Raw genomic sequence first — 17,153 nt, forward strand, 5'->3', positions numbered from 1 at the left:
TGAAACAACCTGATTTTGATAATCTCGTCGCCTCTCAGGGTTTTCTCCCTGAGTATGGTTGTCTGCTCCCGGCGACCGGGCAAACGGCGGCGGATCCTCCCGCCGGCTATATCTCTTTATATTCTCATTTTTTCACCCACCGTAATCTTCGTCTTCCGATGACGAGGTTTATAGGTGCGCTCCTCCAATTTTACGGGATTCATATATCTCAAGTCCATCCCTGTGGATTAGTGCGCATGACTCATTTTGAGTTCATGTGCAAAGCTCAGCGCGAGGAGCCCACCCCTCGACGCTTTCAATATTTTTATAAGCCGAAAATCCAAGATTCTTGGTTCTCGTTCACACCGCGCAGTCAGAAGGTTAAGTGCTGCACTGTTACCTTCAAAAGCCTTCATGACTGGGCTGAAAAATTCTTTTATATCAAGGCTGGTGTTATTCCCATTCGTATGACCATGCGCGCGATCACTTCTGCGCCCGCGGATGACAATGTCCTTAAGAACCCAACGGGCACATGGGTTAAGAAGTTATCTGCTGAACCATCCCCCGCCAAGAATATTTGCGAGGAAGCGCTGGTGGGGGTTAGTATGAGCAAGAGGTGGACTGACAGCGAGACTGAGCCTGTCATCCGTGTTGATGGCTCAGGTGGGTTGTTTGTTCATTGCATTAATTCTGCGCGAGTATAATTCGTTTTACTGATATCACTTGTCTTGTTTTATGCAGACATCAAGGAATACATCCACGCCGCCTATGACGAGCATACGGAGGGTGGATCTGCTGCGCTGAACCCTGGGGAAACCGCCTTTCCTGATCGTTTTGACGATATGTTTATTCCTGTTGACTTAGAGTTTTGCCTTGACAGCGATGTGCCTGGTAAGCCTTTGTATTTGTGCTTAGGCCCTTAGAATATCAAATTTGGTTTTATCATTTCTGTTGCGCGTATTGTAGATGCGCTCGCTAATTATGAGTTAGAGCCTGTGGAAGAGGAAGGGAAGGAGGCAGAAGCTGAAGCGCAAAAACTCAAGCGCAAGGCTAAAGGCAAAACTAGCGCAGGGGCTAGTAAAAAACAGAAAAAGATGATGCCTCTGTTGCCCAGAATCTTCCTCCTACTCAAGTGAAGGGACTTGAGAAAACCAAGGGTTTTACTTCCAAGTTTTCCTCGTCTTCTTTGCCTCAAGGTGTGGGCAATCCTCCAGTCCACACGAGGTATGGTGCTGCCACCTCATCTCTGCGCGCGGCGGACAAGGGAAGCGGTGCTGCGCCTGCTGTTTCATCTTCTCCAACAGGTATACTTTGTTTATATTTTGTGGTTTTATGAGCGTGATTCCGATAGAGTTATTAATGAAGCTTTGTTCACTCAAATGTTTGTAGAGCCGGCAACGTTGGTGGCTCAACCTCAGGCGCAGCAAGGTGCCAAGGCTATGCCGAAGGTTGTTTTGAAGTCCTCTGTTTTGCCCTCAAAAAGGGGGAAAATGGACTTCATGGCGATGCTTAATTCGCGGACTGCGGTGCGCCAAGGTATTTATTGCGTTTTGATTGTCTGATTTTTTCCTTTAGTTCAAGTCATGAATCATTTCTCCTTGTTGGTTTTTTCATAGGAATTATAGCTGGCACACAAGCTGCTGGTGGCACTGCTAGCGCTGGCGCCGTTAGTTCTGCTCCTGCTCCAACAAGTACTGAATCTCCCCTCATTAGGATCACTAAGGAGCAGGAGACTATTTTTCGTGCTGCTCTAACAGCGTCAAGACCTCCCTCACCTCCTCATGCGCGCAGCCCTCCTTGTAAGACTATTTTTTATTCTTCCAAATCGCAGGAGAAGAGACCTGTTATAGAGGATGATGAGGAGGTTAATTTTGAAAATTCTGATGGTGGCCGCGTAAGCCCTATAGCGCCACGAGATTTTGTGGCGCAGCCTTTTTCTCATGGGGCAGGCAGGAGCTCATCAGATGGCGCTAATCTTTCTGCCGGTTCTCCTCAGGTATAAGTTTATTTTGCTCCGCTGTGGAGACTTCCAAATTAGTGTTTAGATAACTAAAACGTTTCTTTGCGTTGCTTTGTGTTTGTAGGGAGCCGATCACATATACCGCCCGAGCTGGAGTATCACTGAAGAGAGCTCATTCCAATCCTTGGGCGTATGTGAAGACTTTTGGGCTCACTCTGTTCCTCCAGCTGAAAGGAGGTTTCAAGAGGACCGCGCTCGCGTGGATTTGCTTAATGACCACCTTTTTGCTGGGTCTGCGTTTTTTGCTACCTCCTAAGAGCTTAGCAATGAATATATAAAGGTACGTGATGCCCTTGCGGAGGCCAAGCAAGAGGCTAAGATTTCTGCTTAGAATCTTTCTGATGCCCGAGAGAAAGCTGAGAAACTCCAAGCAGAACTTAGCGAGAACCGGGCAAGTTCCAACGCTGCTTTTGTGAAGCGCGGGCTTGAGCTGCAAGCTGCGCGGGAGAAACTGCAAGTGGCAGAGGCAGATGCGGCCAAGTACGCGCGTCGAGCGCGTGACCTGGAGTTGGCAGTGGAGGCGCATGACCAAACTATTGCGCAGGTTAATACTGAAAAATCTTTATTGGAGAGTGAGGTTGCGCGCCTGAAGAAAGAGCTCGATGCTGCGCGAGCGGAAAAGAATGAAGCCTTGGCGGCAGCAGCGTCTGACAAAGAAGAGCTAAAACAAGCCGAGGAAACTGTTAAGTTGTTAAACTCTCAAATCCCTACTCTTGAGACGTCTGTTTCTTCCCTCGCGCAGGACCGTCAATGGCTGATTTCACAGGGTGTGACTCGTTGCGCTTATGCCATGAAATACTCAGACGAGTTTCAGACCCTTGTGATGGACTGTAATGCGGCGTCGCGCTTGGTGGGTCGGGCTGAGGGGTTCAAGGATGGTTATGAATATGGCATGCTAAAGAAGAATCCATCTGACTACCCTTATCAGCTCGACGCTGTCTACGCTGACATGGCTGAGGTGGGGGAGAAATACTTGAATACTCCAATTCCCATCCTTGAGCAGGTATTTTAACCTTAATGAGTTGACTTGACTTATTTTCATAATCTTTTGTACTTATACTGTTCCTTGTGACTTGCAGATAGCCGCGCTTGCTGACCAGCCCGATCTTGGCGCTTTAAAGAAATTACTTGATGAATGTGAAGGGACTGGTGGCAATGACGATGGCGCGGGCAACGCTACCTCTGCCAGCGGCTCTGGCGTGGCCAAAGGACCTACTCCTGACGCTATCATGACAGAAGACGACTATATTCAAGACGAACAGCTTGATTATGGTAAGTTTGGAGATGACGAGGAGCGGGCTGCGCCAGATGCTGAGGGAGGAAATAATGATGAGGAAGATGAAGAGGCTGATATTAACATAGAGACTTGAAAAGCCCTTCTTGTTTTTTTTTTTTTTTTGTGTTTGTAGTTTTTACCTCATCATTTGTAAATTTGTAAACTTCTATGTTTCGGAATGAAATTTTGTTTTTCCCTTATTCGCATCTTGCGCATTCCCAATTCATCTCTTTATATTACGTGTGTGTGCTTGTTGAATATAAGGTATGCTTACACATCGAAACTTGAACAAGGTTGTAAGGAAATTATTTTTACTTAATCCTTAACAGTTGTCATATTTCAAGTTATTTTGCGATATTCTGAATATGCTGACACGTGCCTTGGCATTTCATTATTCCTCTATTGCGCGACGTTATCGTGCATTTATTATAGGGAATTATGAATGAGTTTTTTAGCCTTTACGTTTCAGTATGTGTTACTCTGCCTATATCCATTATAATCCCATGCGCGGCCCCGACCTGAGACCTTAACAACTATGCTTTGGCATGTGCTTTGCCTTAGTTGTGCTTAGGTATTTTTATGGTCCAGCTGCGCAATATGTAGGATGGATGCTATGAGTAATTTGAGCTAAGGCTCAAATTATTGGGCTAAGGCCCTGACGTTTTAGAGTTAAAACTCGTTAACGCGTCTGAGCTTGAAGCTCGCGCATGTATGTTTTACTTCGTTTTATTTTTAGTTTGATGTCAATACAATGTTGTCATATTGCTCAAAATTAATAAAGGGAAGTGTGAAACATGTATGCAAAAGGTAATAGAACGCATATTAAGAAAAAATAGAGCGTATCATTATTCATAATGGCTTAAAAAGCCTTGATTACAAACTTGACAACTTTTACATGAAACATTTTCTAAGTTGTGCTGCGTTCCATGTGCGCGGGATCTTCTTTCCATTTAAATCTTTTAAAGCGTATGCGCCTTTTCCCAATTCTTCCGAGACTTGATAAGGTCCCTCCCAGTTGGGAGACATCTTTCCCGGGGGTATTGCGCGACTAGCTTCATTGTTCTGAAGAACAAAATCATTCTTCTTGAAGTGGCATTCTTTCACGCGCTGATTGTAGTATTTTTCTAGCTTTTTCTTGTATTTGGCTTCACTGATGATAGCCGCCTCTCTGCGTCCCTCAAGTAAATTGAGATCCAACCTCCTTTCTTGCTCGTTATCCGTCTTACTCATCATGAGCACTCTATAGGATGGGCATCCAATCTCTGCTGGAATCATAGCCTCCGTTCCATAGGTTAGGCTGAACGGGGACTCGCCATTGCTGGTTTTGCTTAATGTCCTGTGCGCCCACAGGACATTAGGTAACTCCTCGACCCATGCATGGGACTCTCCCTCCAACCTTTTCTTCAGCCCATTCAGCAAGCTTTGGTTTGCGCGTTCCACTTGGCCATTCCCTTGAGGGTGGTATACTGAAGTGAAGACCTGATTGATGTGCAATTCCTTGAACCAAATGGATATCTTCCTGTCAGTGAATTGTTTGCCATTGTCGCTCACGATTTCCATGGGCAGGCCAAAACGGCATACGATGTGGCTCCAAATAAATTGCTTCATTGCCTCGGCTGTGATTTTTGCCAGTGGCTTGGCTTCAACCCATTTTGTGAAATAGTCTACTGCCACTACCAAAAACTTTACTCGCCCTGGCGCTTGTGGTAAGGGACCCACAATATCGATTGCCCACTTGTGGAAAGGCCATGCAGAGGTCACCGGAATCAAGTTGTTCTTTGGCCGCATGGTATTTGGCGCATAGCTCTGACACGCTTTGCATTTTTGGATCTCTTTTAACGCGTCCAAGTACATGCCTGGCCAATAGTAACCTGCGTTCATTGCCTTGGCGATCACCATGCGCGGGCCAGCATGTATTCCACAGATTCCTTCGTGTATCTCTCTGATCACATAGCTTGCTTCCTCAGCGTCTAGGCATTTCATGAGTGGTCCAAGATAAGAGCGTCGATATAACGTACCATCGAGCATTTCGTAGTTCTGCGACTTGTGTCTTATCTTCCTCGCCTGTGCGCGATCGTCTGGTACCTTTCCCTCCTTCAAGAATTCCATTATTGGAGTTATCCATGATGAAGGTGTTGTATGAATTACAAGAACAGACTTCGCTCCCACTGACGGGTTTCTCATTACTTCCACCCTGACATCTTTGCCAAAATGATCGAAGCTGGTTGATGCCATCTTGCTTAGCGCGTCGGCAGACTTATTTTCACTGCGCGGAATGTGTATGATTCTGAAAAAGTCAAATTGTTCGGTGAGTTTCTTCGCCTGCTCTAGTTACAGAGGCATGGTGTTCTCCTTGGCATCATAAAAGCCATTGACTTGTGCTGCTACCAGGTATGAATCTACATGAGCCTCTAGCTTTTTAACTCCGAACTTGTGCGCGATGCGCAAACCAGCCAGCAGGGCTTCATACTCAGCTTCATTGTTGGTGCTCTTGAAATCCAACCTGATTGCGTAAGTATACTCATGATTTTCTGGATCCACCAGTTTGAGGCCTGCGCCGGACCCTTCGTTGTTTGAAGCTCCATCAGTTAATAATCTCCAAACGTTTTCTTCATTATTGGCTTGCGGAGGGTCTACTTCGCGCTGGGCCTCTTCGACTTTTCCTTCAGGGATTTCTGCGATGAAATCAGCTAAGACTTGTCCCTTGATTGCTGGACGAGGCTTATAGGTGATCGTGTGCTCCCCTAATTCCAGCACCCATTTTGTCAGCCTTCCTAAGAGCGCGGGACGTCGCAAGACTTGCTGGATGTTGTAATCAGTCAGGACTTCAATAGGATGACCATTGAAGTATCTGTGAAGCTTGCGCGACGCATGCGTTAGTGATAAAACTAACTTTTCTATGATGGTGTAGCGCGTCTCAGGATCTGTTAGCACCCGACTTACATAATAAATTGGTGTTTGGATTCCCTTGCGATCCACCAATAATACTGCGCCAATGGCGCGCTCTCCTGCTGACAGGTACAACGTTAAAGTTTCACTAGGTAGTGGAGCTGTGAGCGCAGGCAGATTTATCAGACATTCTTTTATCTCACTGAAAGCTTGCTCGGCCTCAGGCGTCCACTTGAATTGGCTTTTCTTTAAGCAATTTCTCAATGTGTTAATGATGGGGTAGATTTGCTTGCATGGTTTGCTAGGAACCTGTTAATTGATACCAATCTACCATTCAACTTTTGAACTTACTTCATGGTGGATGGTGAGGGCATGCCGAGGATAGCCTCCACCTTCTCTGGGTTCACCTTGAAACCATCCTTGGTGACCATTACGCCGAGAAATTTCCCTTTTTCCACGCCGAATGTGCATTTGCTCGGGTTGAGCTTCATGTTTACTTCCTTTAGGCGCCGAAGGGTTTCTTCGATGTCTTTGAGCATTTGTTTTTCCTCCCTGCTTTTAATCACTAAATCATCCACGTAGACTTCTAAGTTTTTTCCAATCTGCTCGTTGAAAATTGCATCCATGAGTCTTTGGTAAGTGGCTCCTGCGTTCTTCAAACCAAAGGGCATTTTTGTGTAACAGAAAACACCCTTGTCAGTTCTGAAAGCAGTCTTGTCTTCATCCTGTGGTGCCATTTGAACTTCCTTCATGGTGGATGGTGAGGGCATGCCGAGGATAGCCTCCACCTTCTCTGGGTTCACCTTGAAACCATCCTTGGTGACCATTACGCCGAGAAATTTCCCTTCTTCCACGCCGAATGTGCATTTGCTCGGGTTGAGCTTCATGTTTACTTCCTTTAGGCGCCGAAGGGTTTCTTCGATGTCTTTGAGCATTTGTTTTTCCTCCCTGCTTTTAATCACCAAATCATCCACGTAGACTTCTAAGTTTTTTCCAATCTGCTCGTTGAAAATTGCATCCATGAGTCTTTGGTAAGTGGCTCCTGCGTTCTTCAAACCAAAGGGCATTTTTGTGTAACAGAAAACACCCTTGTCAGTTCTGAAAGCAGTCTTGTCTTCACCCTGTGGTGCCATTTGAACTTCCTTCATGGTGGATGGTGAGGGCATGCCGAGGATAGCCTCCACCTTCTCTGGGTTCACCTTGAAACCATCCTTGGTGACCATTACGCCGAGAAATTTCCCTTTTTCCACGCCGAATGTGCATTTGCTCGGGTTGAGCTTCATGTTTACTTCCTTTAGGCGCCGAAGGGTTTCTTCGATGTCTTTGAGCATTTGTTTTTCCTCCCTGCTTTTAATCACTAAATCATCCACGTAGACTTCTAAGTTTTTTCCAATCTGCTCGTTGAAAATTGCATCCATGAGTCTTTGGTAAGTGGCTCCTGCGTTCTTCAAACCAAAGGGCATTTTTGTGTAACAGAAAACACCATTGTCAGTTCTGAAAGCAGTCTTGTCTTCATCCTGTGGTGCCATTTGAATTTGGTGATAGCCCTTATAGGCATCCAGGAAACATTTGAGCTTAAATGGCACCACAGAGTCCACCTTCGTGTCAATGTTTGGGAGGGGGTAACAATCTTTTGGACACGCCTTGTTGAGGTCCTTGAAATCAATGCACATTCTCCATGACCCATTGCTCTTCTTTACCATCACAGGATTGGCTACCCATGTTTGATATCGTATTGGGCGAATGATATTCGCGCGCAGTAGATCTTCTACTTGCTCATTCATGGCCTCTGTCTTCTCGTCTCCCATGACTCTTTTCTTTTGAGCAATTGGCTCCACGGACTTGAATGTGTTGAGAGAGTGCTGCGCCAGGTCTCGCGGAACCCCAGTCATATCAGAATGTTGCCACGCGAAGGCTGACATATACGTTGTGAGCAATCTTTTCATTCTCACTCCTGTGTCATCTGATATCGTAGCTCCGATTGTGATTGTTTGTTCTAGGAATTTTGGGTTGAGAATCCATTCCTCTGGCGCGTTGTTTGCCACTGGAAGCTTCATTCTCCCCTATCGAGGTATACTTACTACTGCGCATAAATGATCTCGGTACACAAATGTTACTCCTGTTGGTGTTGGGAACCCCAACGCGCCATGCGCTGGTGACGGTATGGCGTTGAATTGGGCAATCGTTCCTCTACCCAAGATCATACTATGGCATGAAGTGGTGGGCAAGACCAGGAAGTTGACAATTTCAGCTCGCTTGTGCTTCTCATCCCCCATAGTTAGTTCGAATTGTATCTGACCTAGGGGGTGAATAATTTCGTTTGAGACACCCGAGATTGGTGCACTCACAACTTTGAGCCTTGTTTGGTCTGCTGGATCCAACTTCCTGAAACATTGCTCATACATGATGTCTGACTCACTACCGGTGTCCACCAGGACTCTTGACACCTCATAATGAGCGATGTGTGCAGTGATGACTAGAGGACTGCTGATAGACGGGCCTCCTCTGATTCTTGGAAAGATTACTTGTTGCTCGCGCCAATCCCCTTGGATTTGCGCGCTTCTCTTCCTCGATCCTTGCCCTTGCCTCTTCCTTCAGCTACACAGATTCTTTTGAATTTTTTACTAGCTGAGGCTCCGTCTGGTTGTTCGTTCTCTGGTCTTGGATTTTTTACCAGGTGAGCCAACTTGCCTGATTTCACATCTTTTTCGATCGCATCCTTCAAATGATGGCATGCATCGGTGTTGTGCCCTGTGGATTTGTGAAACTCACAATATTTGCCACTGTTCGGTGGTCCCTTATGGAGTAATGGCCTGGGGTTTTTAAACTGGATATTCTCTGTGCTTAACACTTGCGAAGGCGTTTTGGTGAGGGGAGTCCATATTCTTGGTAGAGGTCTGTTAGGCTCTCTGCCGCCTTCCTTTTTGTCACCTTCTTCGCGATTAAGAATGTCTTTTTGGGGTTGGGGTGAGCTTTGTTGCGCTTGCTTTTCTGCAGGAGAATAATTGGTTTGTTGCAACCTGGACCATACGGAGTTTTGTTTGCCCCTCCTTTCATTGTTGTGTGGTGCTTCTGTTTGATGCCCTTTATCTCTTGCTCTGTCTTGGGAAATTTGTTTTTCATTTCGCGCGAAGACTCGCGATGCTTCCATAAGCTTAGCCCAAGTGGTTGGCATGCCTTCTCTGCTCACGAGAGCTCTGCGGAGTTGATCACTGCGCGCACCTTGTATAAAGGCCACGCGCAAGAGTTGTTCAGTGATGCCTCCAATTGCAAGAGATTCCTGATTGAAACGAGTTATGTAGTCTTCAATGGTTTCATCATTCCTGCGTACGCAATGCATGATGTCATCGGGGTCGCGCGTGTGTCTGTGCTGCTGTACAAAGTGAGCCTGGAACTTTTCCAATAGCTCTTCGAACCCATCGATTTGTCCTGTCGGCAAGCTTTCGAACCAGACACGCGCTGCACCCGTGAGGCAGCGAGCAAACATGTGACACCATGTTGGCATCGTCCAGCTTTCTAAGTTTCCAGTATTATAAAAACCTTGTAAGAAATCATCTGGATCTGTTGTACCATCGTACTTGCCTAAACCACTTGGCATCTTGGTTTTGTGTTGAATGGGAGCCTTCGCAATGCGCTCAGCGAATTTTGAATGTTTTACCAAGATGGCTGGCCTATATGTGTGGTTACGTCCACTTGCCCTTTCGCTTGTGGGTTGTATGGTGTGCATAAATCCATATCAGCTTTGGCTCCAGGTGCTATGTGCATGTGTGCGCGAAGCTGTGAACCTCCTGCATGAGTATCTCGCGTCTTCTTCATGTTGTGCACCTCTTCCTCATCACTAATATCAGCTTGTTCGGTGTGAACAGAATGACCGTCTTCCAGCGCGCGCGTCTTTTTTGTTGTTCCCTGAATGGTTTGTTTATCAAATGCGAGCTTTTGTGTTAAATCGGCTAACTTTTTGTGTTTTACCAACTCATTGTATTTGTCCATTAAACGCCGTTGTTCGTTTATGAGCCATTCTTTAGGGTCATTGGTTTCAACTTCCGGGCCCATTGGTCCTTTTTGTTTTGTACCAGTCAGATTTTGGAACGTGAGATCGTCTGGGGGAGTTTCAGTTTGACTATGAGGTGTTGTGTTGAAGGGATGGTTACTGGTGGTGCGCGCAGTGTCACGCGGCGCCCTCAGAACCTGATGTCCCTCATTAACATCCTCAAGCTCATTATCCTCCAGAACTTGATCGTTGTTTCGAACACCGGAAACCATGGTGAAGATTTTCAGAGAGAAAATTGATGAAATAGTGGTTTTGTTGCCGTTGTAACAGGTGATGGCGCCAATGAAGAAGCGTGTATCGACTTACTTGTATACAATCAACGTTCCTCGGGTACGAGTGTGCTATATCACCGATGGTTTTCCGAGATACGAGTTCTTCCACCTACAAAACGAACAGTACCGTGAGCTTACCCCTCAGAAAGGGACAGAGGGGTCCTCTTTGGGGTAACCCTCCGGTGTGAGAATCAGATATTGTAGGAGAGGATAATCAGGATGTGAAAATGAGTAAAGGACTTAGAATATATTTTCTTGCCTGCCTCCAACTGTGGAGGCGGCCTAGTATTTATAGTACTAGGGTTTCCAATGATTTGGCTCAGACCCAATTAGGGCCTTTTGGCCTCCTCCTATTGCTTCGCGCCACGTGTACTTAGGACACATGGTGCTTTTTCATTGATTATTCTCTGACCAAGGTATTTCACCTGACCCATGTGCCATCACGTGGTGGCACATGGGCTTCGCTGAGTTGTCCACCCTTCATTGGCAGCTGTCAACATCAGCACATTCTTTATTCCTTAAAAGATACCTTCTGGAAGGTTGTCTGATGAGTACAATCATGGTTGTCCTTATCCTGATTTGGATTAGACTATTGTCTCATTTGTTGTGTGTCGCTTACGCGCGGCCTTTATGCGCCTATCCCGGGGATGCGCAGGGTCTTCTCTTTATTCTCACACTAAATGTGTGTGTTGTGTGCATATGTGATATGCGCCACGCGCAGATGTTTCATGCGCTTGCGCATAGGTTTTGGCTTTGTGTCTTCATGACATCCTGATTTCAAGCCTCTTGTCTATATCTTGTGGGTTGACCCGCCCCGCTCGATGTTAAGGCGGGTGCATACCCCTTCAATAATTATAATTTCAAATTTCAGGATATTCGTTTCTATACAGTATCCGAAATTTCGGATACCGAAATGAACTATTGAATTACGGTTATCTGATTTTAAGCTTCCCTACTTATAAGTTGTGGTGCTATTACACTCCTACATAAAACGCTAACTTGGTTTTATAAATCAAACTACACATAAAAAGACTTAATTTGGAAGTAAATAACTAAACACATTTCTTATTTAGTTATAATACAAAGCGTGCATCACAAGGACTTTTTGTACCTCTCCAAATCAAATATGGAAACACGTACTTCATGACAAATTGGTGTCGATAGAAGTTTGTTAGATAGAATAACAAGAAACAATTCAAACATTTCTTCACAATTGGTAGAGCATCCAACAACCTTACCCACCATTAATTTATCATCACTTTTTTTAAAGGTCAAACATAATACCTCATTTAATCAATAAAAACTATCCAAATTACACTTTTCAAGATCCTATTAACCTCTTTGTTTTCCCATTTTCATCTTTGGTAACACAAGGACACACAAATAAGTAATAATAGCATATATAAATTAATATGCATACACAACGTATATTATATTACCAAATCTTTTTGACTGTCAAATCCATCTGACCCCACAATCATCTTAACATGAACATTTCTCATCTATATATATATGGGAGTAGCCATCTTCATGATCAGATATAACTACATCGTACTTTCACCTTTTCCTTTGGGTAGCAAAGCTCAAGCTTTCATCTTTTCTCTATAAGCACCAAATTAGGAACAATAATGGGAAGGTCACCATGTTGTGATAAAACTGGACTCAAAAAAGGCCCCTGGACTCAAGAAGAGGATCTCAAACTCACACAATACATTCAGATACATGGACCTGGAAATTGGCGAACCCTTCCCAAGAACGCTGGTGAGTGTGTTCGCTTTTGTAACCCTTGATCTTAATGTAAGGTTGATTTGAGTTATTTGATTTTCATATATTATTGTTTGCTTATACATAATAGGGCTTCAACGATGTGGAAAGAGTTGCCGTCTTCGATGGACAAACTACTTGAGACCCGATATCAAGAGAGGAAGATTCTCTTTTGAAGAAGAAGAGACAATCATCCAACTACATAGTGTTCTCGGAAATAAGTAAGTTAACATGCCAATGATATGTTATTTTGTTTCTTAAATTTATATGCCATAGCTAGTTAATTTATCTTATCCTCAATCTTGTTAATCCAATAGGTGGTCCGCAATTGCTGCCCGGTTGCCTGGAAGAACAGATAACGAAATCAAGAATTATTGGAACACGCATATCCGTAAAAGACTACTCAGGAACGGAATCAACCCCGTGACTCATCGTCCTCGATTAGATCTCATGGACCTTTCCTCTATACTCAAGTCGGCATCGTTCAATCTCTCAAGCCTTTTGAACATCCAAACCTTAGTGAATCCACAAGTTTTAAGGCTTGCAACTCTCTTGGCATCATCATCATCATTGACTCAAGAAAACAAAGAGTTGTTTCATAATAATAATCTATATCCTATGAACCAAAACTCTAGTGACCAACTTGCAAATGTCACCTCCACTCCTTCACTTGTTCCAACTAATCAGCTATGGGACCAAACTCCTAACATGCAAGAAAACAATGGCCAATGTTTTTCAGATAACTTGGTCAACCTTAATGGTCAAACTAGTCAAGAAAATTTAATACCTTCTTACTTGATGGATAATTCTATTATCCTTCTAAATTATAGTGAGCAGATTACATCACAAGTCTCAGAAAACTCTAGCTTCCAGCCATCAAATAGTGAAAACAACAATTTCAACATGGATTCATATTTTCCTACACCCATCTCAAGCTCAACACCATTAGACTCATCTTCCATGTTCATCAATGGTAGTACCACAGAGGATGAGATAGAAAGTTACTCCGCCAAAAATTTTAGTTTCGAGATCCCAGAAAGTTTGGAGTTTGATGATTTGTTAATGTAAAACTAGACTTGTCAATGGAACATGTTATTGTTCATGCGGTTTTCTTGTTTATTATTTCCTGGAAAATTGTAATTTTATTATGCCCCCCCTCCCCCACACGAGTAATGCAAATAGAGTTAATTATTTACTTCTTTAAGTAAAGGTTGAAATACTGTATTATGGTAACTATTAGTATCAAGGGTAAAATAGTAATTTTACATGCACTTAAAAATAACTTAATGTCCATTCATGCTAGGGAGCACAAGTGTTGCTTGCCCCCATCAAAGTATCAAAGTAATTTTTCAAAGTCAGAGTGCATATGTAAAATCCGTGCAAACACATGACTCATTCATATAATCAACTCTTCTTGATATAATATTTTAATATTAGTCTGCGCCGCTTTATGGAGGGGGAGGGGTTAAATCCATAGAATTTCTTGGCATCTCTAATGTAAGTGAACATGAAACCGTAAACAAATAAAGGGTTGTGATTCACTAGGCGGTTGAAGATGACTCCCTCCTTCGTGTGTTATTTTCATTTCACATCATTGACTTATTTTGGTTAATTAATCTAATTTTTTATATTTTAAAAATAAAAATTATGTTTTCAAAACAAATCTCATTACCATAAACTCGCATATTATAACTGTTTTGTGTCTAGAAAACAAATAATATTCAAAAAATGTCTCTAGAAAGGTTTTTCCATTCGACGAGATTTGTAAGATAGGATTTTGATAAATTAAGATTATGGAAAAATATAGGGTTTAACCCAACTAAAAAACAAAACAAAAAACCCTTTCACTTAAAGCCTAAATATTTTTCTCACATTCGGCCCAAAATTTTTAGCAATTCTTGAAAACATCAGTGCCTGCCAAAGATGGAGCATGAAATTCTATCACTGTTTAGGATAAATTGAAGTTGTTTTTATCACAGTTTAGGGTAAATTTTACAGAAAAATGATTAAATGTTATTATAAAAACTAAATAGATTTGATGCCCATGTTTTCCAGAAAATGAACGAGATGATAAGTTTTCATCCTCAACTTAATAATAATATAAAAAATATATGATGGCGGCGGCTGCTTTGAGTTTCGAAGGAGTAAAAACTAAAAAACTAAAATCATATGCGCATGCATGCGATGTAACATCAGCTGTGTTTAATTAAGATTAATTGATTATTTACTATTTTAATACTAATATTTTATACTATGGAGGCTGAGAGGTCTTAACTAGATCTTAAGGATAACGAGATAAATGGATTTGTGCTACATCAGTGATTTAAATCTTTTTTTTGTTTGTTTTTTTTAACTTTTTTAGATGTTGTATATTATAGGCAAGATGGCCTAAGAAATTATATATAAATACTAAATCTCAAACAACGGTTGTCTCACATAAACATACTGTTCATACGAGTAACAAATTACTTTTTTACACGTAGCTAAAGCCATTCACTTGTCACATGCTTGCGGTTATGACAGATACATGACCTCCTCCCTGTTTACTCCTCTGTGTGTCCTAATTTTGATCACCATCCAATCCACAGCTCCTACTAACCTTCGTCACTACATCACCTTCTTCTCTTTCACTACTATTGTGATTCTGCCGTCCTCCGCCATCCATCACTGCAGCGTCGCCTCCGATGATCAGTCCGACTTCCGATAAGCATTCTGGACAGAAGGACCAGTCATTGGTAACAATCTTTGATTCGAATTTGATATATTTCTTATTCCGTTATGGAGTTTTAGGATTTTTAATTAGGGGAATTCTGTTTATGGGGCCGATTCATTGCTGTTGTGTATTTGAGATTGAAGTTTTGCTATTGCAATTGATTGATATAATAATAGGATTAATAAATACTATGTGGTAACTGCAGGAAAAATTACTTCATATCTTTGAAGAATGCCTTCTTGGTTACACCACTCCTAGCAGATGAATTTTAATGCTAGCCAATCATATGTTGATGATTTTGGTTTGTTAACTCATACAAATCGTGTGTGCGGTTGCTTGGGTCTTTGCTCTGTCGATGATACAGACTGACTCAAACGCCAATCGTACAATCTACATTTTAGTGTTATTTTTGATTTTGGTTGTATGTATACCTTTCATGATGACATATGAGTAGATGATCTATTTGTTTCTTTGGTGGATGCCATGTACCATGGTACATGTTTAGTCCTCTAAACAAACCGAATGAACACAAACAAAGGCATGACCATGTTCGTTCATTTAACTTTAAACGAACACAAACACTTAATCGGATGAATATATGTGTTCATGTTCATGTTCGTTCGTTTAATTTTAAACGGACACAAGCACTTAATCAAACAAATATATGTGATCATGTTCGTTTATTTAAAATCTAAACGAATAGTTCATGTCACACCCCGACTTAGGGCCTGGGTGTGACGCCCGTTAGTTGGTATCTATTTTGAAAATATATCAGAGTTGTGGGTTTGTTTTAGCAGAAGTCTTTAAGAATATAATATTCGTTTATAAAATGTCGGGTTAGAATACCCTTTTTATATTTCAATTACCTGTCTTTTGAAATATATTTCTTTAAATAATACGCTGAATAAATTATTTAAGTCATCAGATCATCTCTAATGACTATGTCACCAATCTTCTATCAGTCTTGCCTGTCAGTTCTATTCTTTACAGTTTCCCTGGAATGTGGGGGAAAAATACGTAAGCACACAGCCGGTGAATGACGCTGACTCAGTATCAATACCATTGTGAAAACAAAAATAATACCTTTGTGACAATACTCATTAGGCACTCAACTCAATTGGGTTAAAATTACCCTGAGTACATGTACAATTAATCATATACACAATATCATTTCTCTGAACAGTCCCGCAGACTTCCAGAGGCATGTTTGATGATATGCATGGCATTAGGGAACTCCAAGTCACCATATATGAATGGATCCAGACACATGTATACTCTTAATCCAAGCATGCATGTTTCTTATTATTGTAACACAAAGTTTTAAGGATTCGTAAATCCTATGCAAACCATTCAGACTCTAAAAGAGTTGTAAAAGTTTAGGGCGTATTCACCTTTTATGATTGTAATCAGTTTCTGACACTGATTCCTGTTTATTGATCGGTTTCTGTTAGATATTAAGAAAAAACCGAAGAAGGTGATAACGGCCATACTGATTGAAGGTTTACAGCAAGTGATGGCAGACGTGATAATGCTTTGAGCACCAATTTGTTGGCGAACACACGCTTCGAGCTTTTCATCTTTATGGTCTTGGGGAATTGCAAGTATTGAAAGTGGAGGTGTGTATTCATGGTTGGAGCTATAAAGAGGTTTACAGAAGCCATTTAATAGTACTCTCAAAATTGGTTCTCTACATTTTGGTCTTTGCTAATTTCTTTGTTCTGATTTTAAGTACTACAAACGGCTAGTTGGCAAAACATGATTCATGTGGTATTTAAACAAATTATTCATCGTTTAGTGACAACACAGCTGGTTAGGAATTAGGATTCGATACATGCACAGGTCTCCTACGTACACACCTCTATTGGCTGGATGCAGTTTATTTAATTCAATAGGCTTGGGTTTGCTATCCAAAAGGGGGTTGCGGCGCAACTTGTTGTCCGCTTACCTGCCACTTCATTGTAAATCGCTTGGTTGTTTTTTGAAATTATAAGCGTGTACTTAATTATCAATTATGTCTATATAACTTCCTTTCAGTTGATATGTAAGCCAAAGAGCAATGATTGTGTTATCAGAGGGCATAAATGGATTAATCAAGAAATTGCTTTCGAATCTACATACCTCTCTAGGGCTATCTTGCAACAAACCCAAATGTGGCATTAGAGCCGGTTCATCATGACTTAGAGATGCAT

The 17,153-nt window shown here is 42.2% G+C and overlaps 1 protein-coding gene across 1 annotated transcript; it reads left to right on the plus strand.

Moving 5' to 3' along the window:
- Positions 1-11,926: 11,926 nt before the first annotated feature.
- Positions 11,927-13,392, plus strand: LOC143539004 (transcription factor MYB41-like). Its single transcript, XM_077032432.1, has 3 exons — positions 11,927-12,248; positions 12,343-12,472; positions 12,569-13,392. The coding sequence occupies exons 1-3, from the start codon at positions 12,116-12,118 to the stop codon at positions 13,317-13,319; spliced, it is 1,014 nt and encodes a 337-aa protein (XP_076888547.1). The 5' UTR covers positions 11,927-12,115; the 3' UTR covers positions 13,320-13,392.
- The last annotated feature ends 3,761 nt before the right edge of the window (positions 13,393-17,153 follow it).

Source organism: Bidens hawaiensis, unplaced genomic scaffold, assembly GCF_021521415.1.
Source record: "Bidens hawaiensis isolate Kalapana, Puna unplaced genomic scaffold, B.hawaiensis_p1.1 tig00011791_1, whole genome shotgun sequence".
Lineage (NCBI taxonomy): Eukaryota > Viridiplantae > Streptophyta > Magnoliopsida > Asterales > Asteraceae > Bidens > Bidens hawaiensis.

What these genes read in the sequence shown, in the direction of transcription:
- LOC143539004 (XM_077032432.1), top strand. Translation starts at nt 12,116, where the DNA reads ATGGGAAGGTCACCATGTTGTGATAAAACTGGACTCAAAAAAGGCCCC. An exon ending in AACCCTTCCCAAGAACGCTG is followed by an intron (nt 12,249 to 12,342) that starts GTGAGTGTGTTC and finishes TATACATAATAG; the next exon opens with GGCTTCAACGATGTGGAAAG. An exon ending in CATAGTGTTCTCGGAAATAA is followed by an intron (nt 12,473 to 12,568) that starts GTAAGTTAACAT and finishes TTAATCCAATAG; the next exon opens with GTGGTCCGCAATTGCTGCCC.